The sequence below is a fragment of the Cyprinus carpio genome, chromosome B14, assembly GCF_018340385.1.
Source record: "Cyprinus carpio isolate SPL01 chromosome B14, ASM1834038v1, whole genome shotgun sequence".
Lineage (NCBI taxonomy): Eukaryota > Metazoa > Chordata > Actinopteri > Cypriniformes > Cyprinidae > Cyprinus > Cyprinus carpio.
Genome location: NC_056610.1, coordinates 25681569 through 25706331, shown reverse-complemented (window position 1 = coordinate 25706331; position 24763 = coordinate 25681569). Strand labels below are relative to the sequence as shown.

Sequence of the window (24763 nt, the reverse complement as noted above, 5' to 3'; positions counted from 1 at the left end):
TATTGTTCAATATTAAAAAAAGCAAATCTAAATGTTGATTGCCTTAATAAACATAGCGATGACAAAAGACTGTCTCCAAACACTTTATTCATTTTTAAAGTGCAATTCTGATAATGCAAAAGATGTTTTCGTAGTGTCATGCACGAAAGTCACAAGAACCTATGGGATTTCTTCACGCATTAATAATTTTTCTATGAATTAGTTTCTGATCAATTCACTTTAATGGACGGCTTTGACTCTGATGACATCCTCCATATATAACAAAACAAAGGGGGTTTTTAATACATGTGAAATTTAGTTGTTATACTTGCATTTTTCAACTTTTTCACACCATCGTTACGCAGGGCTCAACTGGATAAACAACCCGGGGGAAAACCACTTGGCGCTTCACTTCAAAGAGATCAATTACATTGACCAACGCGACACCCGTCATTATGAAAGGTCATAACTGACTGAAAAAGCATCCTACGGGACAGAGATTGGCTGGCATTTTTTCATCATGAAACTCGGGACATGGCCAAGTTATGAGGATATTCCGCAGCCGTATGACTGAACCTAAAGAATCAATCTCTAAAGCACATCCCAGTTGAATGCTCAAATAGATACCTTACAGTAGCTCATAGGACTGATATCCATTATGAAAGCCTCAGCAGTTGTACTCTGGTGTCGTCTTCTTGGTTTTGTACTAGAATTGTGACTTTTTCAATATAGCTAAACGGATGCTGGGCACAGCTATTGAAAATGTCAAATTGAAGATACTTGGAATCCTGTGTGGAAGAAGTATTTTAAACACACAAAAATTTTTAAGAACCACTCCACTGTTTAGCAGATGGATCAATACAGCTCTCGTTCTCATCGCCCGTAAACAGCATGACGACATCCTTCTTATTTACAAGACTTGTCTCATCAAACTATGTGAACACATGGCAGTGATCACACTAGTAGTCATGCTATCATGACTCTTATGTGAGCACGACATCGAGTTCAGCTGTGGGATGCCTTATATTGATTGAAGGATGTTAACAAGTTTAGGTAGGATGTGATTGTCTAAACACCCCAGTTAATGACTAATTGGCAAGTATTGAGCAATATTTTTGGGGGACTGATCAAACGAATGGCGTATTGTCCATGAAGTAATTTTCAACAAGTCATAGCAGAATGCCAACTGGACCAACATAATCCTCTTTTTTTAATTTTGCAACATCCGTTAACATACATAAAGGAATAAACGAGCTCCATGGGACACTAACTTACATTTTTGTAAAATCGTCCTTCACGAGGTGTAATTTCAAAGGACTGCATTTAACATTTTATTTCAGCACTTGACATTTACATTTTACCCCTTCACGATACAGGGAATCCCGCTGCCATGTTGTGGACGAGGAAAGTTTATCAGGACACACCCAATCGACCCTCGATTTTGAGTGAGGAGGCGGGGAGTCTGCTTTGTATGCACACTTCAGGCGGCCTAATTTCCCATAGACCACACATTCAACACGGATTATTGACAGTCATTGCAGATTGCGTTTCATTAATCCCCCACCCAAACGAAGTCTATAATATAAAATGATGTTTTTTGTTTTTACTTTTATGTGGTTTGAAATTACCCCCAGGCATACCTATATACAAACAGAATAGGCTACTGCACCAAACAAACTCATAATGGGAAAATGTAAACAATAATCCAGCTCCATAGTAGATTCTAAGTGATCAAGGGTTTAGGACGTTCCAGTTCAGCTCATTTGCAAGGGTTCTGCCAGTTAGTGGACACTCATTTTGAAATGTAATCAATGACGTAATCCGAGTAAACGAGACGAGAGGAAGTTTCGCGGAGTGAAGCCGGCATAAGAAAGCGGACTGGAGCGCAGCCCTGGACTCACTCTTCTGTTTACTGTCCGGTGTGTGTTTCCAAACAGGTTATATCGCCCTCTGAAGGGCACTTTGGAGTGTGAAAACAATCATAGCCGCCATATTGAAGGCTCGTTCAAACTGTTTCAAACACATTTTACTGGGACAAAGAGAAAATCTGCAAATAATTGCAAATAAACAATATTAAAACAGTAGGCTACTATAAATCTATGATTTAATGATTGACTTTCAAAGACAAACACACTCTCTTTGTTATAAGCGACATCCAGGAGGAAACAAGAGTTCTGATTGAACCCATGTCCTAAATAAATTAATTTGTCTAGATTTTTTTTTCATATGCCATTGTTTTACGTCTGTTAAAATTCACTGATGTGTGCTTTCTATAACTATTTTGACTATTTAACAAAATGAATGAGCTTGAGACTGCAAATAAAAGTTTAATTTCAAAGTTTTATTTTAATTTAACTCAAAAAACATAAAAAAATACATCATTGACTCCATTTACAATTCTTAAAGAACAACATGTTTATCAATATTCTATAATGACACAAATATCTTATGAAGAAAAATATACAAATGTGGTTAAACAGGTTAAAAAACTGCACATGTAAACAAAAGTTTCAAAACAGAGTCAGAAAACACCAGACACCCCAAAACTGAGACACGGATGATGGATCAAGAGCTTTAAACAGATCAAACACAAAACAAGAGACATTGTATTATAAAATAAATCCACCAAAATCAACAGAATAAAGTATAAGAGCAAGAGCAGGAATGTGAAATAAACCCATTTCTAGAAGATATGGAAAATAAACACACAGAATGACTTCACAATCTGCCAGATCTGATTTAGAGAGATAAATATCATGCATGAACAGAAGAGGTTTCAAAGTAATGTATAAAATACTGCTAGTTCCATTCAAAGCATGAAGAAAATGAATAATAAGCAACTCAAATGTTTCCAAAAAAAAAAAAAAAAATTCTAATTTAAAAATTTGTTTAAAAAAATCTAATTAAAGAAGACCTAAACCTGTAGAAAATGTCTCCTGGCTTATTCTGTAGGATCTCGTGCTGTCGACAGGTGAAAGCTGGATTCATGAGAGAATCTGTGACATTATGAAGTCATTTCTCATAGATGTGATGATTCTGCTGCTGGTATCATGATTCTTCTTCTGTGGTTCATGTCGTTCTACTACCAATCTTCTATTCATGGACTCCATCTTCCTGCACGTGCTCCTTCACTAATAGCATAACATTAGTCATCACCTTCACACTCTTGAATATTTGCATGTCAAAAACCAGATGGTGTATAATATAAAGCTCTCACCTGACATGTGTCTCATGTAGATGTATGAAACCCTTCTAACAAACCCAAAAGAACAGTTCAGCTGAAAACACCCAGACCAGCACAAAACACCAGACACAGCACACTGAAAAACAACAATCAGACAGAATTTTTTCCGAACCCATCCTTCGTGTTTCCAAAAGTTCTGTGTTTAGTTAAACTCGAATCACATTGGGATTAATGTTGCTGGTCACTGCAGAGGTCAAACTAGAGGTCACAGATGAAGTAGTTGGTCCTGTAATAAAACATCAGTGCAGAATAACCTGCTTTCTCTCTCTGAACCACATCAACACAATTCACTGTTGTGGTCATGAAACTAATGACGCTTTTCAAGAATTAAGAGCCCAATTAGGAGAAACATGATTATTCGTTTTCCATCATTACTGTCACTGTGTTTTTTTTGAATATGTGGACAATTCATGTATTAAACGCTCACCAGGACAGGGTTTGGATACTAACGGTCTTTGTCCGTGACTGGACGTGGTTTCTCACACTGCAGTGGATGTTTCCATCAGTTCCTCTCTCTCAGATCCAAAGCTGGAGTTTCCAGTCCATCAGTGGACACCTCCATTATCAATTAGCCAGCTGTAGAGGATTTCTGCTCGCCCTCAGAGGAGCAGGACGCCCCTCATCACTCCATGGAGGAGCAGTTGATGGACACTTCCACCGAGCCAAGGCAGGAATTTCCCTGGATGGGTGGGACCACGTGAACGGCACACAAACTCCTTCTCTGACTCAGTATGAGTCAATGCAAGACATTTCTAAACAAAATGTAAGCTGAGGTGAAAGCTGGACTCTGAATTAAAGTCTGCGCAGCTAACAGTTTAGGTTAGTCTAGGTGGAGATGGAACAGTGTATCAAATGTGCTGGTGGAAATAAATTGTTTTCACATTATTATTGTATTCATTTGACGAGAGTGAGATCTTGTGAGGGACAGAGATGTAAGAAGTCTGAGGAGAGAGTTTCTGTACCTTCAACATCACGAGATCTCTAGATGTTTCTGAGCAGGGTCTGAGTGATCGAGAGTTAATCTGTAATTCCCTGAAAATCTGCTCTGATCACACGGTTTATTATCAAGAGTCCCATTACATTACTATAACTTCATGTCTGTTTATAATAAAGATCACATTCATCATCCTCATCCTGTCATTCTTAACTCTACAAACTGGACCATCTGCTGTGTTGATTATTCTCTTTTGTATCTTCAGGTCATATTACTAGCATCCAGCACCATCATCAGATTGAGTTTGTGTCCCAGAGCTGCGTAACAGGGATCAGACTGATCAAACCTGCAGAACCGATCCAGACCTGAAGAACAACACACACACACACACACAGTGAAATCCACACTCAGTAAAATGAACATGACCTCTAAGCCATTTCATTATTTCCATAACTCTATTATTTCAATATTTAATTTTGGAAAATTTTCATCACAGTTGGCCTATTTTTTTTAATTTTACGTAACCTCTTGTATAATGAATATTGTTGTTCATTACATATCATTGTTCAGTAACTAATATTTAATATAAATAGACAACAAAAGGCAGGAGTCCCACTATAATTAGCTGCGTTCCAATTCCAGCCTGCGTCCTTCGCATTTGAAGGCCGATTGCCTGACCCATGGCGAGACAAAGACTGTCCCAATTTCAAAGGCATCTTCGAATGCGTCGTTTGTTTCTCGTATAACGAAAGCTACAAGAGATGGATCCAAAGCAAAACTGCCCTATGAGTTAGTTATTATCCATTCACTCAAAAACGCTGATTCATTACGGAACAAAACAAGGTTTTTAAACATGGAAATTTTTTATACTTTATTTTAAACTTTTCACACCAATCTTACGAGGCTCAACTGATAAACAACCAGGGAAACACTGGCGCTTCACTTCAAAGAGATCAATACATTGACCAACGCTGACACCCGTCAAGTGAAATCTCATTAACTGTTGAAAAAGCATCCTACGACAAAGATGTTGCATTCATCAGCAGATACGGACATGGCAAAATTATTTTTTAATCACTAATTTATGAACTGACCTAAAGAATCTCTCTCCCAAAATTAACTGCTCAATAATACCTACAGTACTCTAATAGACTGATAAATTATGAAAGCCTCAGCCGTTGTTACTTGTTCAAATGTGACTTTTTCAAATTAGTAACGGAGGCTGGGGCTCAGCTATTAAAATGTCAAATTGAGATTTGAATCCTTTGTGGAAGAAGTATTTTAACACACAACAATGTTTTTTTTTAAGACACTCCATGTTTAGCAGATGGATCCATACAGCTCTCGTCTAAGTCGCTCCGTAACAGCATGATTGTTTCCTATTTATTTACACACTTGTATCATCAAAATTTTATAGAAATGCAATATCACACTTGTAGTCATGCGACATGACTCTATAACAGCACGGCAGCGATTCAGCTGTGGATGCCTTATTATTGATGATAATAGTTAAAAGGTAACTGTAATTTCAAACAGTAATACTAATTTACAAATTTAGCAATATTTTTGACTGTCAATTAAATGCTATTTCCATGAAGTATCAAAATATATTACATAATCATTTTTTTAATTTTGAACATATATAAAGGAATAACTGAGAATGGGCCACTAACTACATTTTAAAAAAAAAATAATTTTTCATTAACTCAAAGGACTGCATACATTTATTCCACTTACATTACATTTACCACACCACGAGACATTATTCATATGTTTATTTCAAGACATTTGTCAGGTTATGTTCCAATAGCTCTCTTGTGTGTAGAACTAATTTCTTCTGCTTTGTATCCCTTGGCTTCATTGCTAATTCCAAAAAATGGCATTTTTAGAGCGTGTATACAGTATGAAGACAAAATGCAGTTATCAGAGAGAGAGAGAGATAGTGTGTGTTGTGTGTGTGTGGTGTGTGTGTGTGTGTGTGTGTGTGTGTGTGTGTGGTGTGTGTGGTGTGTGTGTGTGTGTGTGTGTGTGTGTGAATTACCTGCATCTGTGCGTCTCTCAACATTGTCTGATATCAGCGTCTCTACTAATAGTGAAAGTGTAAGTTTATCTGTTTCAAGAACAGCCCTGTTTTTACCTCGCTACTGAGAAATGTCTTGTAGTTTTTTGGTTGTGAGCTATTTTTTGAGAACGTCAACTCCATGTGTGCGAGTGTTTGTCTGTACAGTATGTATGTGTGGGAAAGCAGAATAAAAAAAGAGCGCTTTATGAAGATGATAATGAATGTAGCTTAGTGGGAATTTTTTTCTCCTATTAGTCATTTTTTAGCTTGTTCAGTCTCTTTTTGGGTTTGGGTTCAATTGCTGTTGTGAGGACTCTGAAATAACTTAAATAATTTGAAGTGATGTGGATCTGTAATGTGGGTGTCAGATCTTCTTCAAAGCTCTATGTTTACATAAAAATAATTGCATACCACAGAACAATAGAAATTATAATAAATATGTTCTATAGCTGAAAAGAGACATTGTATTACAACTCTTCAGCACAATTGTTTTAATAATGACATTAGATATTTTGGTAGACATATGATGTTGACATCTGATTCACAGAAATGATATCTGTAGATGAACAGACATGATCTCACCAGGACAGGGTTTGAGTCTAATGGTCTTCTGTGCGTGACTGACGTGGTTCTTCACAGTGCAGCTGATGTCTCCATCAGTTCCCTCATCCAGATCAATGCTGCTGTTTCCATCCATCAGTGGATCTCCATTCAGTGTCCAGCTGTAGAGGAGCTGATCCCCCTCAGAGGAGCAGAACACCCTCATCCCCCCACTGTAGGAGCAGATGATTGACACTTCCACTGAGCCAATAGGAGCTTGAGGGAGGGACACATCACAGTCACATGACAAACACAAACTCTTGTCCTTCCACACTACTCATACTATTACTGGAGTATGTAGTGTGTTTACTGTGTGCTACAGGAATAAAAACCTTCACAGAGATTCAACTGATTCATTTGTATGAGAGTGAGATCTTTGGAGATCATGAGATTGTAATGAGTCTGATGAGAGAGTTTCTGTACCTTCAACAATCACTTGAAGATCTCTAGATGTTTCTGAGCCATCTGAGTGAACGAGAGTTAATCTGTAATTCCCTGAATCTGCTCTGATCACACGGTTTATTATCAGAGTCCCATTAATGACTGTCACTTCAGGTCTGTTATTATAAAGATCACACTGACTCATCCTCATCTTGCCATTCTTTACTCTACAAAGTGGATAATCTGCTGTGTTGTTTATTATCTTCATTAGCATCAGGTCATATTTAATATCATCCTGCACCATCAGCAGATTGAGTTTGTGTCCCAGAGCTGCATAACAGGGATCAGACTGATCAAACGTGCAGAACCGATCCAGACCTGAAGAACAACACACACACACACACACACACACACACACACACACACACACACACACACACACACACAAACTCTATTAAGCATATATTTTTATTTCGAGTATCTGTAAACATCTGCAATTTTGAAATTATTTTTACCTTTCAAACTAAAGCAAATTTCTTTACATTTTCCATATGCAGCAATTCTCTTTCTACATTTATTTGCAGTTATTAATTTTAGCCACTTTTAACCAAATGATTTCCAAAAGATATTTTCCTTTTTAAATCCAAAATTATTATTCTTTTTCCTTCTACTCTTATCTTCTGTTTTTATTGTTTGAAATGTTTTTTACTTAGGAACTCTTTCTCAAAGGCCAGCAGCATCTCCAACCAGTGAGGAATCTGTTTCTCAAACTTTCTACCATTCTCTTCTCTCTCTGTCCTGCTTAGATCCAGTTTGTTTTCTTCATTCAAGACAGTATGAAATAGCCATCAAAGAGTTTCTAGAGAAAAACCTGTCACTTTTTGGACTATAATAAGTGTTGACCATTTTGCTGTTCACAGTGAGCACTTTATTTCCCTATATATTCCACTCTTTAATACACATAATGTATTCTGAATTGTCACATTTAATTATAAACAATATCTTTGTTGACTATCTCATTTACTGAGGTAACATATTTACTCTTGTTCTTCCACACTACTCATACTATTACTGGAGTATGTAGTGTGTTTACTGTGTGCTACAGGAATAAAAACCTTCACAGAGATTCAACTGATTCATTTGCATGAGAGTGAGATCTTTGGAGAACATGAGATTGTAATGAGTCTGATGAGAGAGTTTCTGTACCTTCAACAATCACTTGAAGATCTCTAGATGTTTCTGAGCCGTCTGAGTGAACGAGAGTTAATCTGTAATTCCCTGAATCTGCTCTGATCACACGGTTTATTATCACAGTCCCATTAATGACTGTCACTTCAGGTCTGTTATTATAAAGATCACACTGACTCATCCTCATCCTGCCATTCTTTACTCTACAAACTGGACCATCTGCTGTGTTGTTGTTTATTCTCTTTATTATCTTCAGATCATATTTACTAGCATCCTGCACCATCATCAGATTGAGTTTGTGTCCCAGAGCTGCGTTACAGGGATCAGACTGATCAAAACTGCAGTTAAACTCCAGACCTGAAGAACAAAACACACACAATATAATGTACCAAAATCTATAAAATTCATTCATTAAAATCAGACACAAATTACACAAACATTCACAGAATTAAAGTTCAGCTGAAGAAACACATCAGACAGACTCTTGATTTGATCTCAGTGCATCTCAATAATGCTCATCTTCATCATAAACAGATTTTTGTGATTTGTGTGTCTTCAGACTTACTACTAATTAGCAGGACACTGAACATTATCACATTACTGGACATATTTAACGCTTTTTGTTTTTTTTAAAAAAAAATAACTGTTAAAATAAAACATTCATTTTGACACTGTAATATCAGTTTTTTTTTTTTTTTTTTTTTTTTTTGTATGGCCTCAGTCAAAAAGCAAATCTAAATGTTGATTGTATTCAAATTTAACTATCATGCTTTCACTGTCTGCAAACACTTTATGCATTTTGACATTATTCTGACAAATCATAAATTGACTTTGTCAGGCACTTTTCTGTCCAATTCCATTAACCTGTGACATTTTCTCTGTTTATAAATAATGTCTTGATCTTTCTGACATCAGATTTAATGGACTGACATCATTTGATGAATCCTTCCTCAAACTTTCAGCACAACAGACATGAAGAAAGAAACACACACTTCCTCTCACGTTTTAAACACTCCACTAATATAAACTGTACAGACCAGAAAAGTCTATGACTAGATCACTACAGACTCTTAATGTAATATTGCAACTAGACTGTTTAATTAATGTGCTAATTGCTGTCAATAATCATCAGAAAATAATAATGAGTTAAAAATATTAACACAATTAATGCACCCCGCCCTATCCAGACCTGTCCGTCATCTTACACTGATGCAGCTGCTGATGAACATGATGCAGGACAACTGAATGTGTGATGAAGACTATTAGAATGCTGTTATATGCCACTAAAATGCAATGGCAAAAGTGTACAGGTTAGTGTTTTATATTTATAACATATATAACATATATTTATAACATAGTTTTCCAAGACATGCACTGTGGTAAAAACAGCAGAGATTAAAGTTCCTGAAGAAATGGGATGCACTTTCACAGGTGAGAATGAGTTGGTTTGTGTTTTTATATGTATTAATTCAATGTAACGTGTTTGGTAAGTTTTCAAAACATGTTAACTTTTTAATGCTGCTTTAGCTAAAGCCTTCATCTTCTATTGTGTTCAACAAAATCTTCTACTGAAGTCTGTTGCAGACATAGATCAACTTTCTCTCACACAATAAATTCACATTGCATTGCAATCCTGCATTGAAGCTGTATTTGAGACTAAACATAACCCATCATTTGTCACGTTCAGGAACTTATGTGCCCCAAAATCATGAGATGTTGAGGAAAACTTTTTGTTGTAAGCTCATTTAATAAGTATCACACATAATTTGTGTAAAATGTTAAGTGTTGCACATTTTATTGGTACAGAGATGGTTATGTGTATTTTGTAAAACATTTGCAACTGCTTTTTATCACTTAATTAGAAGCAATTAAATTGTCATAGGAACAACTGAAGAGAAATGTATATTTACAAAAATATTGTGTGTACAAAAGGTGTTAAATAAAGCTCTTAACTTGCTATTTTTTACTCGAAGCTTTTCAAGACGGTAGTGACGGCAAGATGAAGCCTTATGAAGCATTGAAGCTTTTCATCCAAGTGGTTCACAAAAGGGTTAATTTCTCTAGGCTTAATTTGCTCACAATACCACCTGGTGGCCAAAGAGTGTAAAACAAGCAGATATATTACAGATGACCTGATGTGATCTATTTGTGCCAGTTAAGGCTTAGAAATAACGGGAAAAAAAAAAAAAATCAATTTCCACATAGACTAATCTATTTATATAAATATAATGTGTTTCAGATAATAAATTAGTTTGTGCTATAAAAACCTGTATAAAGCAAATAAAATATGAAGTCTATATAAATGAGTCTTCATGTCAGTCATTGTATTACACAATGCTAGACGGCAAGAACACATGCTTTTAGGGAAGATTGGGATGCAGCATTTTTGAGAAGTGAGAGAGAAGAACAGATTGGATTTGTAGGGTTTAAAAAAGAGAAGTTAGACAAGGACAGACATCTGCAAGAGAAGAAAAGCGGAAAAGATGAACCGTGTGAAAAGAACGGCACTGCAGGCAAAGAGTTTACAATAAATGTTAGCTTAGTTTGCAAGTTCTTAAAAGGGAAAGTAATATGTTTTAATCAGTCAGTGAATGCTATTTACATTTTCTGATATAGAAGTACAAAAATCACTTGTTATACATTGTCTAAAAAGACTGTATACAGACTATACTATCCTCTTGATTTCATGGGTCTTAAACAGTCTCTCTTTTACTGTGACTTAAACACTTTCTCTGACATATTATTATATTCCACTAATACACAATTCAAGAAGGTCAAAAACTATACTGATATATCAGTGCAGACTCTTAATTAACTATTATATTCATCAGAGATTGATCTGATTCAGCTTGATAAGATGAGTTTGATGTGAAAGTGACTCACATGCAGCAGTTTGCAGCAGCAGCAGCAGCATCAGTCCAAAGATGAGCATCATTTCTCTAAAGTCCAGCTTCAAAAGAACTCAATCCCAGCAGAAGAGTCTCAGATCGAGTCTCTTGCAGCGTCTTCACTGACAGACAACAGCTCTACTGACACATCAGAAAATTACATGACTTTAACAAAGAAAGAAAGAGGACGTTCCCCCATATGAGGGGAGGTTCGTTTACATTAAAATACACTGAGAGAGAGAGAGAATTCTTAATTTTAAGTTCACCTTTATTTTTACAATTACATTACATTATATTTAATCACATTTTTCTTTCAAAACATCAAAACAAACTCATCATCATGCAGTGTACATAATACTTCATTTATTCCCCATAATTCTATAAACTTTGTCAATGACTCTACCAGCTTATAGTATGCATACTCCACTCTCAGTCGAGATGCTAAAAGCCCCAAAAACATGGGTACAACACTTATTGCTCCTTGCCCCAACAGTTTATTTTTCCTTGTCTACTAAAGTGTTAATTTTGCAGTACCAGATAAAAAATCATTAAAACCAACACATTTTTCTTTCGAACAGAATACTTAGGCCCAAAAATTAACAACTGAAAGGAAAATTCTTCACGCAGGGACAAGAACTAATTACTTACAAAACTAAAAAGATAACCCAATCGTGAACACTGCATACACACACAAAAAAATTAAAAACTGACTTTGTCAGCACAATGGTATAAAACTGTACATTTCCAGTCTATTATCACCCACTGCCACTTATACCAACGACGGAAATAAGTGCAGTTAAAATAACTAAATATGTGGGAGAGCATTGCTATTAAGTGACTATATTCACTCTAAAAATATGGTGCTACAGTATATAGCACTGAAAGCGGTTCGTTGGCTCGTAATCATAGGGGAACCACTTTTAGTTCTATTTAGCACCTATTTTTACAGGTGCTATACAGCACCTTTGTCAAATGGTGCTATGTAGAACCATAAGAGGTGCCATATAGCACTTGTGGCTTTTTATCATAGGGGAACCTCTTTTGGTACTATATGGCACATATTTTTAAAGATAAGAAGCTTAGTAGCACATTTGTTAAAATGTGTTACACAGAACCATTAGAGGTGTCATATATGACTACCATAGATGAACCAATATGCTTCTAAATGACACTTTTACTTAAGATGTTTCTTACCAAACTTCAGGTTTAAAGATTCAAATTCCTGCACTAAATGTTTACTGGGAAACAAAATACATCCCAATTGCAAAACCTTTTAATTTATTTATTTCAGAAGCAAATAAAGTGAGTGATGACAAGCCAGGGAATATACATATACAACATCACAATATACGGGGAGTTGTTGTTTTATACACATACAGAATAATACAACAAGCTTGAAATATGTACATCTTTGAAGAAGAGAGAGTCCTGGTTTACATAATTATATACTGTATCCCTGTAATCAGGTAACTTTTTCACCTATGGTCTTAGGCCTACATTAGTTCTTTACTTTATTTGGAAAATCTACTCTTTTTAACATTAGTAGTGAGTGAGTGAAATTACTTAAAATTAATAATACACAACCATGTGCAAACTAAGTTGTACACTATGAAGTACTGCAGTATCTTCCACTCTTTCACTGTCAACAGTGTACTAACATTTCTGTAAGTCCTTCAGGATTTAAGAAACAATATAAACTGCAACTAGAGCTGGAAGAGGCCCAGAAATAGAGAAAATACTGACTTACAGTGACAGGAAGTGGTGTAAATCTGTGAATGAATGTCCCGTGTAGGGACACTGTGTAGGGACCATGTCAGTCAGAGCACAGTTCATTCATGAAACTCTTTTCTAATGAGCTCATGATCTGAATATGGTGAGTTAAATAAGTGAGACGTCCAAAACATGTGGCACGGGTCGCCAGGACTGGAATTGAGAACCGCTGCTGTAGGATACTGGATTCCAAACACAAAATATACACACAGGAGGAGTCCCAGTGCCGTTGAGATGTCCTTGCTCTCCTCTGTGCTTAACTGTCCATCCAACATGAGCACAATGTGGTCATACTGCACGAGATGACCTTCCCTTACAGCCATCTTATGTGTTGGCATGGGCTGGTCTGAGAATGGCAAGGCAAACCTTATGAGTTAAATTACTTTTAACTACTGTCATACAATTGCTCAAATACTTTTTGCCATGGACTGAAAATGAATAAAATTTCTCTTCAGTTTGATAGCATAGTTTGTGTAGACCAACAAACAAAAACTAATGTTTGCATTGAAATCATCTGAATAACAAAATGTGCAATAAGTGTAGTGGTTTGATTAGATTGTGTTTCACACGCTGTAGTCAACTGTCCATGGCTCACCTCAACTTTAAACAGCAACTCCTTGAGCAGAACAGGCAAGAGTTTCCAACTGTACTGTATGCCTCTTAACAAAATAACCTCATTAGATTAACATAACATGGTGGATGGTTTTACCTTTTTTATTATTTTTTTTGTTTTTTTTGTTTTTTATTTTATTTACATCCATTACTGTGTGTAAGACAGATACACTCACAGATCCAAAAGGAGCTTTTGGCCAGTATGAAACACAAGAACTCAGAGAGAGTCTCCTCTGTGCTATATTTGGACACAAAATTTGTCCGATAGCATTTTATCAGCATCATCCTTTCTCTGAGGAGCTCTACATTTGGTCTAAGCTTCTCTGTTTCCTCCTTCATTACACACAGAGGTTCCCTGATGCTTTGTTAATTTTTTCCAGCATCAACCTATTGAGGTAGTTAAACTCTAAATTGTTAAAAATGGGGGCTGCCAATAAAATGTCTTTAGAAAATCTTTAGTCGAGGGCAGCCCTACTAGAAAGAGTCCAGACTTCTAATTATTATTAGGCAAATAACAAATATTAATGATCAAAAAGTTAAGCATGACAATCAATAATCTTAAGATACTTTTGTTTTGAACGCTACTGTAGAGAATAAGTGTTTATACCCAAACTATAAATGTATCCCAGTACTTATTTTAATTCAATATCTTTAACACAGAAATAATGATGTGTGGGTTGAAAAGAATGTTTGTGTTGCTCTTTCTCTCTTTTTTTGCAAAATCAGAGCACAGGCAGTCTAAGCATAACGTTAAAAAGAATATAATCAATAATTATGAAATACAAAATAATAATAGCCAAGGACACAGGTAAGTGGCAACCATAGTGGTATTTATTGACTGAAGAGCAAGGATGAATCCGGAGCAGACGAGAGGTGAGTATGGCACAGAGAGTCAATTTCCAAATGGTTAAACAAAGGATCTTTGTTTCGTTTCAGGTGGAAGCTGGGAGGAACGGGATCGGTGGAGCATCCTTACTTCTGAGGTAAGTAAACACAGGTAAGTAACAGGTAGAGAGTCAGGCTTGGTTTAGCAATGTAAACGGTAGACCAGGCAAGGAGGGAGTGTGGAGAGTGTGAAGATAAAGGGGAGCTTGAACTGCAGCAGGTGCGGGTGATCAGTGTTCAGGTGATACACACCAGACTATTTAACATGCACTGTGACATTTTACCCTTTTTAACTTATAAACTCCTTGAGATTATAAAGTCAGTTTAATAGTATTGAAGTTCAAGTTTAAAAAAAAAAGGTTTTAATTGCTTAAATTATTTCTATGAATTAATAATATGTTATCAGGTTTTAATTGCTTAAATTATTTCTATGAATTAATAATATGTTATCTTGTTTTTTCTTGTAGAAAATAAATGTTTATCCTTTAAGAAAATAAGGGAAAAAATAAGGGACTATCCAAATATTATTCATATTTGTTTTGCTTCACCTATTTATGTAGGCTACAATTATTCTAAAAAAAAAATAATAATAATAAAAAAAATAATGTCATTAAAAGTGCCATCGGCCTAAGTAAATTTGACCATTATAGAATTGTGACTTTAAAGGTTAGTGATTTAGGAGGTGAAAATACTGTGAAAATACTCTCTCTATTTAACTCTCTATTTAACAGCATTAACTTACAATGAAATACGTCTTCCTTCAGGTAGACTGAATGTTTTTCTGTCTTGCTAAATGTTGGGCTCATGATCAGTAAGTTGTATTCGCTCAAATTGATTTAGTTAAATCAAAACTTGCGGACTTTGAAGCTGGGTGCAGTTAACGCGAGTCCCGCGTGCTGTGAAGCTGGATCAGATGACGGAGGATTCCGCTTGGTCTTAACGCCTTCCGCAAACGCTACATTCACAAAATTTTGGTCTAGTGATAATAATAATATGGGCTTTGGGAAAATAATGAATAAAAAGAGTAAGGCTGCTGTGAGTGCAGGCATGTTTCAACCCAGTAACATGACAACACACCGTTCCTCACACCCAACAAACAGACCGATTTCAGTTCAGCTGGAGGGGTTGGGGGTAGTTCTGTATAGCTTGTGGGGGTCGAGATAAAGGTGTGAATCTCTTGGTCTTTCATATGCACAGTGATATGAGGATATCAAACTTGCAGAATAGGTTTAGATAGGACGATTGCCTCGTCATTTTGGTTTTAGGGCAACTTTGAAGAAAGGTTTTGATCCATTTCAAATGTTGACTACTTTATAGCGCAATATAGTTTATTGGTTATTATAACTTAATTTCAGAGGTAGTTGCCTTACCTCAAAAAATAATAATAAATAAATAAAATAAAATAAATTTGCAAACTGTTGCGTTAATTTTATTTTGTTTCGTCTAAACAATATTTTTTAGACTATGAAATATAAATTCTCACAGAATGTAGCCTTTTCATAACCAATATATTGAACCATCTCTTTATGTTTTTCTAAATCCCAAACAGAGTCCAGACATCAGTATGATCTGTCTATGATGTTTTATTATAATATCATAATATCATTATTATTATTATTATTATTATTATTATTATTATTTTATAGCCTATTTACAATGCACAAACCAGAAGCAACAATATCTGCAGTGAAGGGCTGGCCATTCTCAAAACATAAAATATCAATTTTATTTCAACTTTCGTTTTTGTGTTTCAGAGGAAAAATCAGTGTTAAAGCATCTCTCCATTACGGACCGTTCTGTAAGAAGAATTTATGCAAACGAGTATAAAATGCTTTAAAAACTTTAACAGAGATGTCTAGAGGGTATTTAAAAGATCTGCCCCCACGTAAGATTTTTCTAGTTACAAGTCATTCATTTGTCATTATTCAACTAATCGCAGGTTTATATTAAATTAACATCTATAATCCATAATGAGCCTTAATATATTCCGCGCTCAAGCACATGCATTAAGTTTGCCACAAAGCACAGGCAGAAGTAGCCCAATAATTGTAAAAAAGGAGACATTTTATTTATTTATTAATAAACAAATGTTTTTTTGTCGGCTGCAAGATGAAATTCACAGTGCTGTCTCTTTCCACATGGACGTGGCTTTAGAGAGAAATGCAACCTTCACAGATTACATAATGCTTTCGTTTTGAATTGATTTGTTTAAAAGACATTTCAAGCTTTCTGTAGATATATTTCTCATATATGTGAGACACCACAATTTTAAGTTAATTCATTATCAGGAAAAAATTCAAGTGATCTAGAGGGCGCCTCCCTGTCCTGCATGCGCATTAAACACTTGAATATGAATAATAATTCACATTTTGCATATGCATTACAATGTAAATTATTTTTTACATGCAATTATCCAAAATAAAACCAAACAAGATTTGTAATGAAGATAAAACAAATAAGAATAAATGCTGCACGTGCACTCAGCATCGCTCGCGCCACGCAAATCTTGCATGCAGACATTTTACACACCTGCATTTAAATGCGGCTGCAATTTTATTTTTTTACTTAAATTATATGAAAGCGAGTAAAGAAGGCTCCCTTTAAAATCACTTAAGTTGTCAATTAATTAAGCTCTTTTTTACATCGTGTGTATTTTGTTGATTATAATGAGAGAACTTGAGGTTAAACATGAGGACGTTTTATTAATCCGTCCATTCTTTAGACTTTCAATGATTTAGCTAAATCGTGCAGGTTTAATTTATTAGTTTCTTGTTTTAATTAGGCCTAAATAATGGGAACGAAATTATACAGTGCCTCACGTTTTACTAAAATAATGAAAATAATTTATAAAACAAGCAACAATTTCTTAATCAGTGTACAGACAAATATATTTTCCCAAGAAGTTGTCTGTCAAAATAAAGGACAGGTAACGAATAACAAAAATGCATGTTGTTTTATTAAAGGAATTTTAAAATATAAAATTTTTATATAGGCCTAATATATGAGAATATTGACATTTTGCATATTAATCCATGTAGCCTAGCTCACTAAAATAGGCTACCACTTTTAATGCTTCGATGCAAAGTAAGCCACAATTTCTTTTGAATAATATAACACATAATTCACATTATATAAATAATACTCCACACCTATTAAATGTGTCAAATCTAAAATATGGTGTAATACTGTGTAGCTTAGAGAAATTATAAGCACAGGCTCAGGCACAGGCTTGACATTTATCCTGCTTGAATTCGTTCAAAGAAATGCACATAACTTCATAAGTACCAAACTTTCATCTGTGAATATTAAATATTTTAACTACAGTGTTTTTCTTTCATTTTCCCTGACTGCAGCCGTCAAATGTAACACATCAGCGAGGCAAAGCTGACGTCTATTTGCGAAAATGTGCTTTGATGCGCTTGTTTGATAACTTGTGATTAGAGCGCCACTCAGCGGTCAAAAGCTGCAAATGCACTTTGCAGACGCCGTGGTGGCGGTACGAGCGGCGGTAGAAGCCACGTTTTGGATGGCCACCTACTGTACCTGATGCTAACTTGAGGTAATTTTTTTAATATAAAGTCCAAATATTTTTATTCAACCAACTAGTTAGAATACATTTGATGAAAAAACAAAGTATTTGATGTTCAGAACAGAATAAGTACTGTAATTGCCCATTGCCCACTGGGTGGAGGGGGGCTGGGGGGGTATGTGTTTAACCCCACTGACTATGTTTGTCCTGTGCACTTCAATAACTGTCTGGTTTGGTTTAGCTACAAAATCAGACATCAGAAGACTACAGAGAAAGGTTCGGACTGCTGAAAGGATTATTGGTGCTCCCCTGCCCACCCTTCAAGAACTGTATACATCCAGAGTGAGGAAAAGGGCTCAGAATATCACTCTGGATCCCTCACATCCAAGTTACCCCCTTTTTTAACTTTTGCCATCTGGCTAGCGCTTCAGAGCCGCAAATACCAGGACAGCCAGGCACAAGAACAGTTTCTGACCCCAGGCAATCTACCTCATGACCAGTTAAATGTTCCCCGCTTATGCAATAAAAATGTGCAATATCCTTATATTTATTTGTTATCACCTCCCTCCTAGTACATCCCTGCATCTCACTCTATTCTATTCCATTATCATCTATAGCACAACTGTTCATATAATCTATTTATTTTTCGATTTATCTTGCAATATTTGTCTTTTTTTTTTTTTTTCGTGTGTTATTGTTGTCTCTGTGTACTGGAAGCTTATAATAATAATAATAATTCCTTACATTTATATAGCGCTTTTCTGGGCACTCAAAATTATGTCACTAAAACAAATTCCTTGTATGCGCAGACATACTTGGCAATAAAGCTCTTTCTAATTCTGATTCTGATTCTGATTCAAATCCAAGAATTGCACACACAAAATGTAAAATGCCTTACATCTCATGTTGGCACGCTAAACTTGCTTGGGGTTAGTTGAGAAGACATATTATATTAAGTCTACACAAATATATTTAAACAACATTGAATGAAGGGTTATTTCAAATCCAATCAACATTCAGAATGCTAAATGTTCACTAAACTAATAAAAACAAATCCAGCCAACACGTGCAACACGTGACTTCACGGGAGAAACAGTGCTGCATCTTGTCAAGTTCACGCGTCAGGTGAGTGGCACTAAATAAATGTTATTTTTTAGACTAAATTTATTGACAAAAACATATAGCATTTCCAATGTTTCTGAGAGGATATTTAGAAGTGTTTTATAAGTTGCACGTCTGAAGAAAAATTTATATTTATGTATATGTAAAGTTAACGCGACAGGTAAGTTAAGCGGCACTAATAAATATTTGTAACATTACTTAGACTGAATTTATCAAAACTTGTATATTAAAAAAGTTGTAAACGTATTATTTAAAAAGTATATTTATACACAAACGTACAACATAGAAACATCGAATGGACTCTTTTCACAAGACTGTGATGACATATTTAATAATCATCAGCATCATAAATCCTCAAAAGTTTTTCATGTTTGTATTATTATTCTTTTTTTAAATGTATGTACATTTATAACTTATTAGTGTTTCTAATGCAGCGTCTGTGGGAGGGATGGTAAATTTGACATTGGTTTCTTTTCTGACTGCCGTTATCAGTTTCTCTCAGTTTTTTCTCTTTTATTGAAAGTCAGGAAAACATGACGTTCATGTGCCCAAATTATGATGCCCAAATAATAAATCTTAGTTGAGGTAACATATGAAACACATGGAGTGAATGGTTACATCTTAATTGACACAATTTGCTGTAGTTTTCTTAATGTTTGACCAATTACAACATTAGTTGAATGGACTATAAAACTATTTCAGTAAAGGTTGAGCCAACTAAAAAAATAACAAGTCAGGCAACACTTTGAAGACAGAAATTGACTGAACGTAGAATTTCTGTGGAATTAGTTACTTTATTATATTTTGTTTATTGTGCTTGAACTTTTTTTTTTTGGTGTGTGTTTCCTGCGGTATTCTGCTGATTTTATTTGTTTGTTGATTTTCTTGTTTTCTTTTGTGTTTTATTCTTTGTAAAGCACTTTGGTCAACCTTGACTGTGTTTAAATGTGCTCTATAAATGTTGTTGTTGTTGTTGTAGCTAAAATTAACAAATAGTTCATTAACATTTAAAGAAAAAAAAGAAGAGTATTAATTAAAATATTAAGAATGAGTAATTAAAACATGAGTGTTCAAATTTGTGTTTTTGCTTTATCAATACAATGTTTACCCCGTGTTCGTAAAAACACAGAAGAAGGTTCACATAAGTAGTTCATAACCGCCAGCAAATGACTAAATGATTGATGAGTTTGACCTTTGACATATTAATTATGTCCAGATGTGCACTTTGCCCTATTAATAATTTCCATATGAGGAACCCTGGCGTGCGTGAAATCCATCCGTCATCCTTTGAGCTCCGCGAGGTGAAATGTGTTGTTTGTTCAGTGACCAAGTGATGAATGAGATCCCTGATGAATGTGTTTGTAGATCTTATACACATTCTCATATCTGGACTCATCTGCGGACGCGTCTGTGTGTGTGTGTGGTACGTGACCGAGGTATGAGGTTGCGTTCCAGGGACACACTTAGATAAATAGACCATGTGCACTTCTGTGGAAGATCAGAAAAGAGGTGTGAAATACATAGACATGGACCATTTATACTCACCTAAAACTCCCGAGAAGGATTGGGATGAAGAGATGATGGAAAATCTGACTTTGGCTCTGAGAAAACGGTACAATGCGAATCTGTATTTGACAAAGTTTCTCCACGAAAATACTGAATTTTTGAAAGACGATTTTTTTCTGATCAGCGGACGCATATTCGGCTACATATTTCACAAACCATCTCGAACGGTAACGCTATACACGTCTTACGAGACCAACGAATTTGTTCACGGTCAAGACCCCTGTCTGGTATTTCCTGATAAAGACTGGCAATTATTTTTCAATCGTATCTGGAAAGATCTGAACGATTGTGGGGAAGAGCCTTTGTACATAGCGGAATGGGATGGCGTTACCCCAAATATCCGGTACAGAGTGATCGGTGATCATGCCCAAAAGACCCCGGACGATTGCATGTACATATTCTCCTGCGGAGACAAGACAAAGCTTAGCAGTTGTTCTGGGGATGACCAGAAAAAGGAATATCACGAAATGTTCACCCTCCAATTGTTGTTCAAGTGGTGTGATCTCCAGTTGCTGAGTGCACTTTTTTCGATCGTAAACAAAATGTTCAAGTGGTGTGACATTCGTGACGGATACAACAAAATTAAAACACAGCATTTTCATGCCGAGACATCCCCGGCAGAAGTTCAGGGGTATTGCCGTCCTCCCCGCCCATTTACTACAACCATTATAAAGAACATTAAGTACCACCCCACATCACATTTCCAACATGTCTCAAGAAGCCTCTTTATGAAGCGATTACGCTCCTTTCAACCTAGTTTTTCCTGATGATAATGCTATCGATTATATTACGACAGATGAACACCACACACCCGACCTGCACAAAGAATGCTTGGATAAATTCTTTACGGAGCTCGGATATCGCAACCTGAGCTATCTAAAGGATCTGTGCACTACCTCCTCGCACACAGGGTTCGATACCCCAGACGGCTGCTTCAGCGGCACTGTGTTCAAAATAATAAAAGCCACGATCGTGCTGCTGCTACAACGCATTATTGACAACAAACTGAGGGAGGAGTGTGAGGGTTGCGCAACGGACCATCCAAGTCAGCTGCAACATTCCTGTCTGTTTGAGCCTGTGGCATACTATTTCGACTCACGTTTCGATGAGCTGTCCCGCAAACTCTTCAAACCCAATCTTCAGACTATTATAGACTTCACTCTACGCCGCTGTGGTTTAATGACCAACACCATTCTGAGGATTCAAGGAACTACCGGTGCTATCCTGCAGGAATTAAGAGACGGACCATTCATCGTAGCAAAACTGCAAGAAATCAGGGAGAAGCTGCTGGACGAATCCTACAAGAAAGTCGTTTACGACGCCGTAGATCTCTGGCAAAGCAGTGTGTCTCCCCCTGGACTGTGACAGCATCAACATGGGGAGTGTGTGTAGCTTGAAGAATTTTTTCAGAGACGTTGTGTTTATCCCCCGTTATAAAGAGCAGATGATCAAAATGATACTAATGGCTATCGAACATGCGTGTGATACCGAGAAAGATTACGAGGGAGAAACGAGACGTATAAAGAATCTCAAGAAACAAATGGATGTTATGAGAAGAGTTACCGATACATGGGATATGTTGACCGACATGTGCATTAACAGAGATGATCCACCGACTGTAATGCTCAGAAAAATTCTAGATGAGATATCCGCAGCTGGCCAAGGAATAGGAGTTAGCAAGGTGCTATGTATGTGTACATATGTAACTGACGTATGTGTGAAGCTTGTTTCAAAAAATGAGACAAACAAGGTCAGCAAAATGGTTGAAATTCTGGTCGACTACGTACTAGGTGGGGGTATATGTCCTGTGTAAATTGTCTTTACTGGTTAGACAGTCTGTAACATCATTCTATCAGTTTTATTATTATTACTTCCACCATACATTACGTAATCATTTTTTAATTTTATTCTTGTCATTATGTAATCAATTTGAATTTTATTCATGTCATTATGTAACCATTTTTGAATTGTATTCTAGTCATTGTGTATCCCATTTTTGAATTTTATTCTCGTCATTGTGTATTCAAGTTTTGAAATTTATCCTTGTCACTGTTTCTTTATTATTTTTTTATAAAAACCCGAAACGCCACGCTTGTACTTGTTACTCTTTTGTAGAGGTTCGAAACGTTGACATGTCCGAGCTCATGAAAAAGGTCTATTACACTCCAGCTAACCCCGGCTCTTTAGGAGGTAAAAAACAGTTAAAAGATGCGGTGTTAAAGGATACAGGAGTCCGTCTGAGTGATAAGCAGGTCTCAGACTGGCTGGCTGGGGAGGATGCATACACATTACACAGAACAGCGCCTATAAACTACAAACGTAATAAAGTCGTGGTGTATGGTATGGATATGCAGTTCCAAGCGGATCTAGTCGACATGTCGGCAATACTCCAAGGAAAATGATAATAATAAATATCTGTTGACCTGTATCGACATCTTTAGTAAGTACGCCTGGGCTCGAGCATTGAAGAATAAGAGCGGCGTCGAAGTTACTAAAGCATTCAAATCTATACTCGAAGAGGGACGCGTTCCAAAGAAATTGCAGACAGACCATGGAACAGAATTTTTTAACAAGCATTTTCAAGATTTATTGAAAAAGTACAACGTTCATCATTTTGCTACGGCTACTGATTTGAAGGCCAGTGTTGTGGAACGATTTTCGTGGAGTGATAAAAAGTCGTATGTGGAGATTTTTATCAGCCACAAATTCACAGAGATACATAGATGTTTTGCAAGATATTATGCAGGGGTACAACTCCAGTTACCATAGAAGTATTAAGATGAGACCGACAGACGTCGGCAAAGAAAATGAAGGTACCGTATTTCAAAACTTGTACGGCAGTATGAAGAAGAACAAACATGTACTATTTAAATATAAAAGTAGGGGATGTGGTCAGGATTTCTAAAGTGCGAGGACCGTTCGCCAAGGGTTATAAACAGAACTACACCGATGAATTTTTCACAATCTCTGTGTGTATCCCTCGTGATCCCCCGGTATATAGACTCTCTGATTATGATGGAGACGTTATCGATGGGGTGTTTTATGAAGAAGAGTTACAAAAAATAATCGTGAGCAAAAACAAAGCGTTTAAGGTGGAAAAGATTTTAGGGGAGAAAAAACAGGGGCGAGCTACATTAGTTTTAGTGAAATGGCTAGGATGGCCTTCGAAATTTAATAGCTATATAGACAAAAAAACATTGGTGGACTTACAAAAGCCTTAAAATGTACAAGCCTTTACCGAAAGAGATCATTTGAGTAAAGGTCTACCATGGATGATCGTGGATTCTACGTCACGTTGCCGTGCAATGCGTCTTTGTCGGTTTATCCTGAAAATCGTATATCTAGTTATACTTTTAGGTTGGATTTAATTTATGGAACAAAAAGGAGGGTCGAGGTTAGTTTTTGTTAATTGGATGGGTTGGATCGGGTTGGTTGACTATATCTATTTACTTGGAGGGTGGGTGGTAGGTATTGTTTGTTTTGATTGTCTAAACCACCGGGTATAAGGAGGCGTGGTCTTTCGATAAAGAAAACAAAGCGAAGGGCCAAGAAGCTCTCAGTTACGTGCAGAAAGCGTAAGAAGACTAAGAATCGAAACGCATCGGTTAAGAGAACCATAAAAACCATATTCTAACATGGCTTTACTGCATCGCATGTCAGGAGAGTGTATCAATTCCGAGTTGGATTTATTCACAGTCCCGCTGACCCAGACAGTTATTGAGAAAAATGCATATTTAGAAGTGCCTCCTTTATCGGCTATATCAGATTCGTCCCCTTTGGAGTTTTTTATCCCAGGAACCGGCGAAGATTAAATCGACCTAAATAACACTCTTTTGTTTCTACGCCTCAAAATCACAAGACCTAATGGTGCTGACATTGCAGACACTGCAAAGGTATCGCTAATAGATTACCCCGGAGCCACTATATTTTCACAAGTCGATGTCAGTCTCGGTGACCACCTGATATCTCAGAGTTCGAGCGCATATCCTTACCGATGTATCAT

The 24763-nt window shown here is 36.3% G+C and overlaps 1 protein-coding gene across 12 annotated transcripts in view; it reads right to left on the bottom strand.

Annotated features, from left to right (window-relative positions):
• LOC109067214 overlaps positions 1 to 24763 on the bottom strand; it is a 280709-nt gene that overhangs the window by 46348 nt on the left and 209598 nt on the right. For 3 of the 12 annotated variants that reach the window (XM_042738737.1, XM_042738733.1, XM_042738734.1), the window contains exons 10-13: positions 8407 to 8745; positions 7243 to 7578; positions 6802 to 7035; positions 4354 to 4522 (exon numbers count right to left, since the gene is read on the bottom strand). The exons of 4 other annotated variants lie outside the window; for them this stretch is intronic. In XM_042738737.1, the coding sequence (XP_042594671.1) occupies positions 4419 to 4522; positions 6802 to 7035; positions 7243 to 7578; positions 8407 to 8745 (1013 nt within the window). In that variant the 3' untranslated portion in view covers positions 4354 to 4418. Of the gene's footprint in view, positions 1 to 4353; positions 4523 to 6801; positions 7036 to 7242; positions 7579 to 8406; positions 8746 to 24763 lie in introns of those variants that run through there. 5 more of the 12 variants (XM_042738749.1, XM_042738748.1, XM_042738738.1 and 2 more) reach the window with 4 other exon arrangements.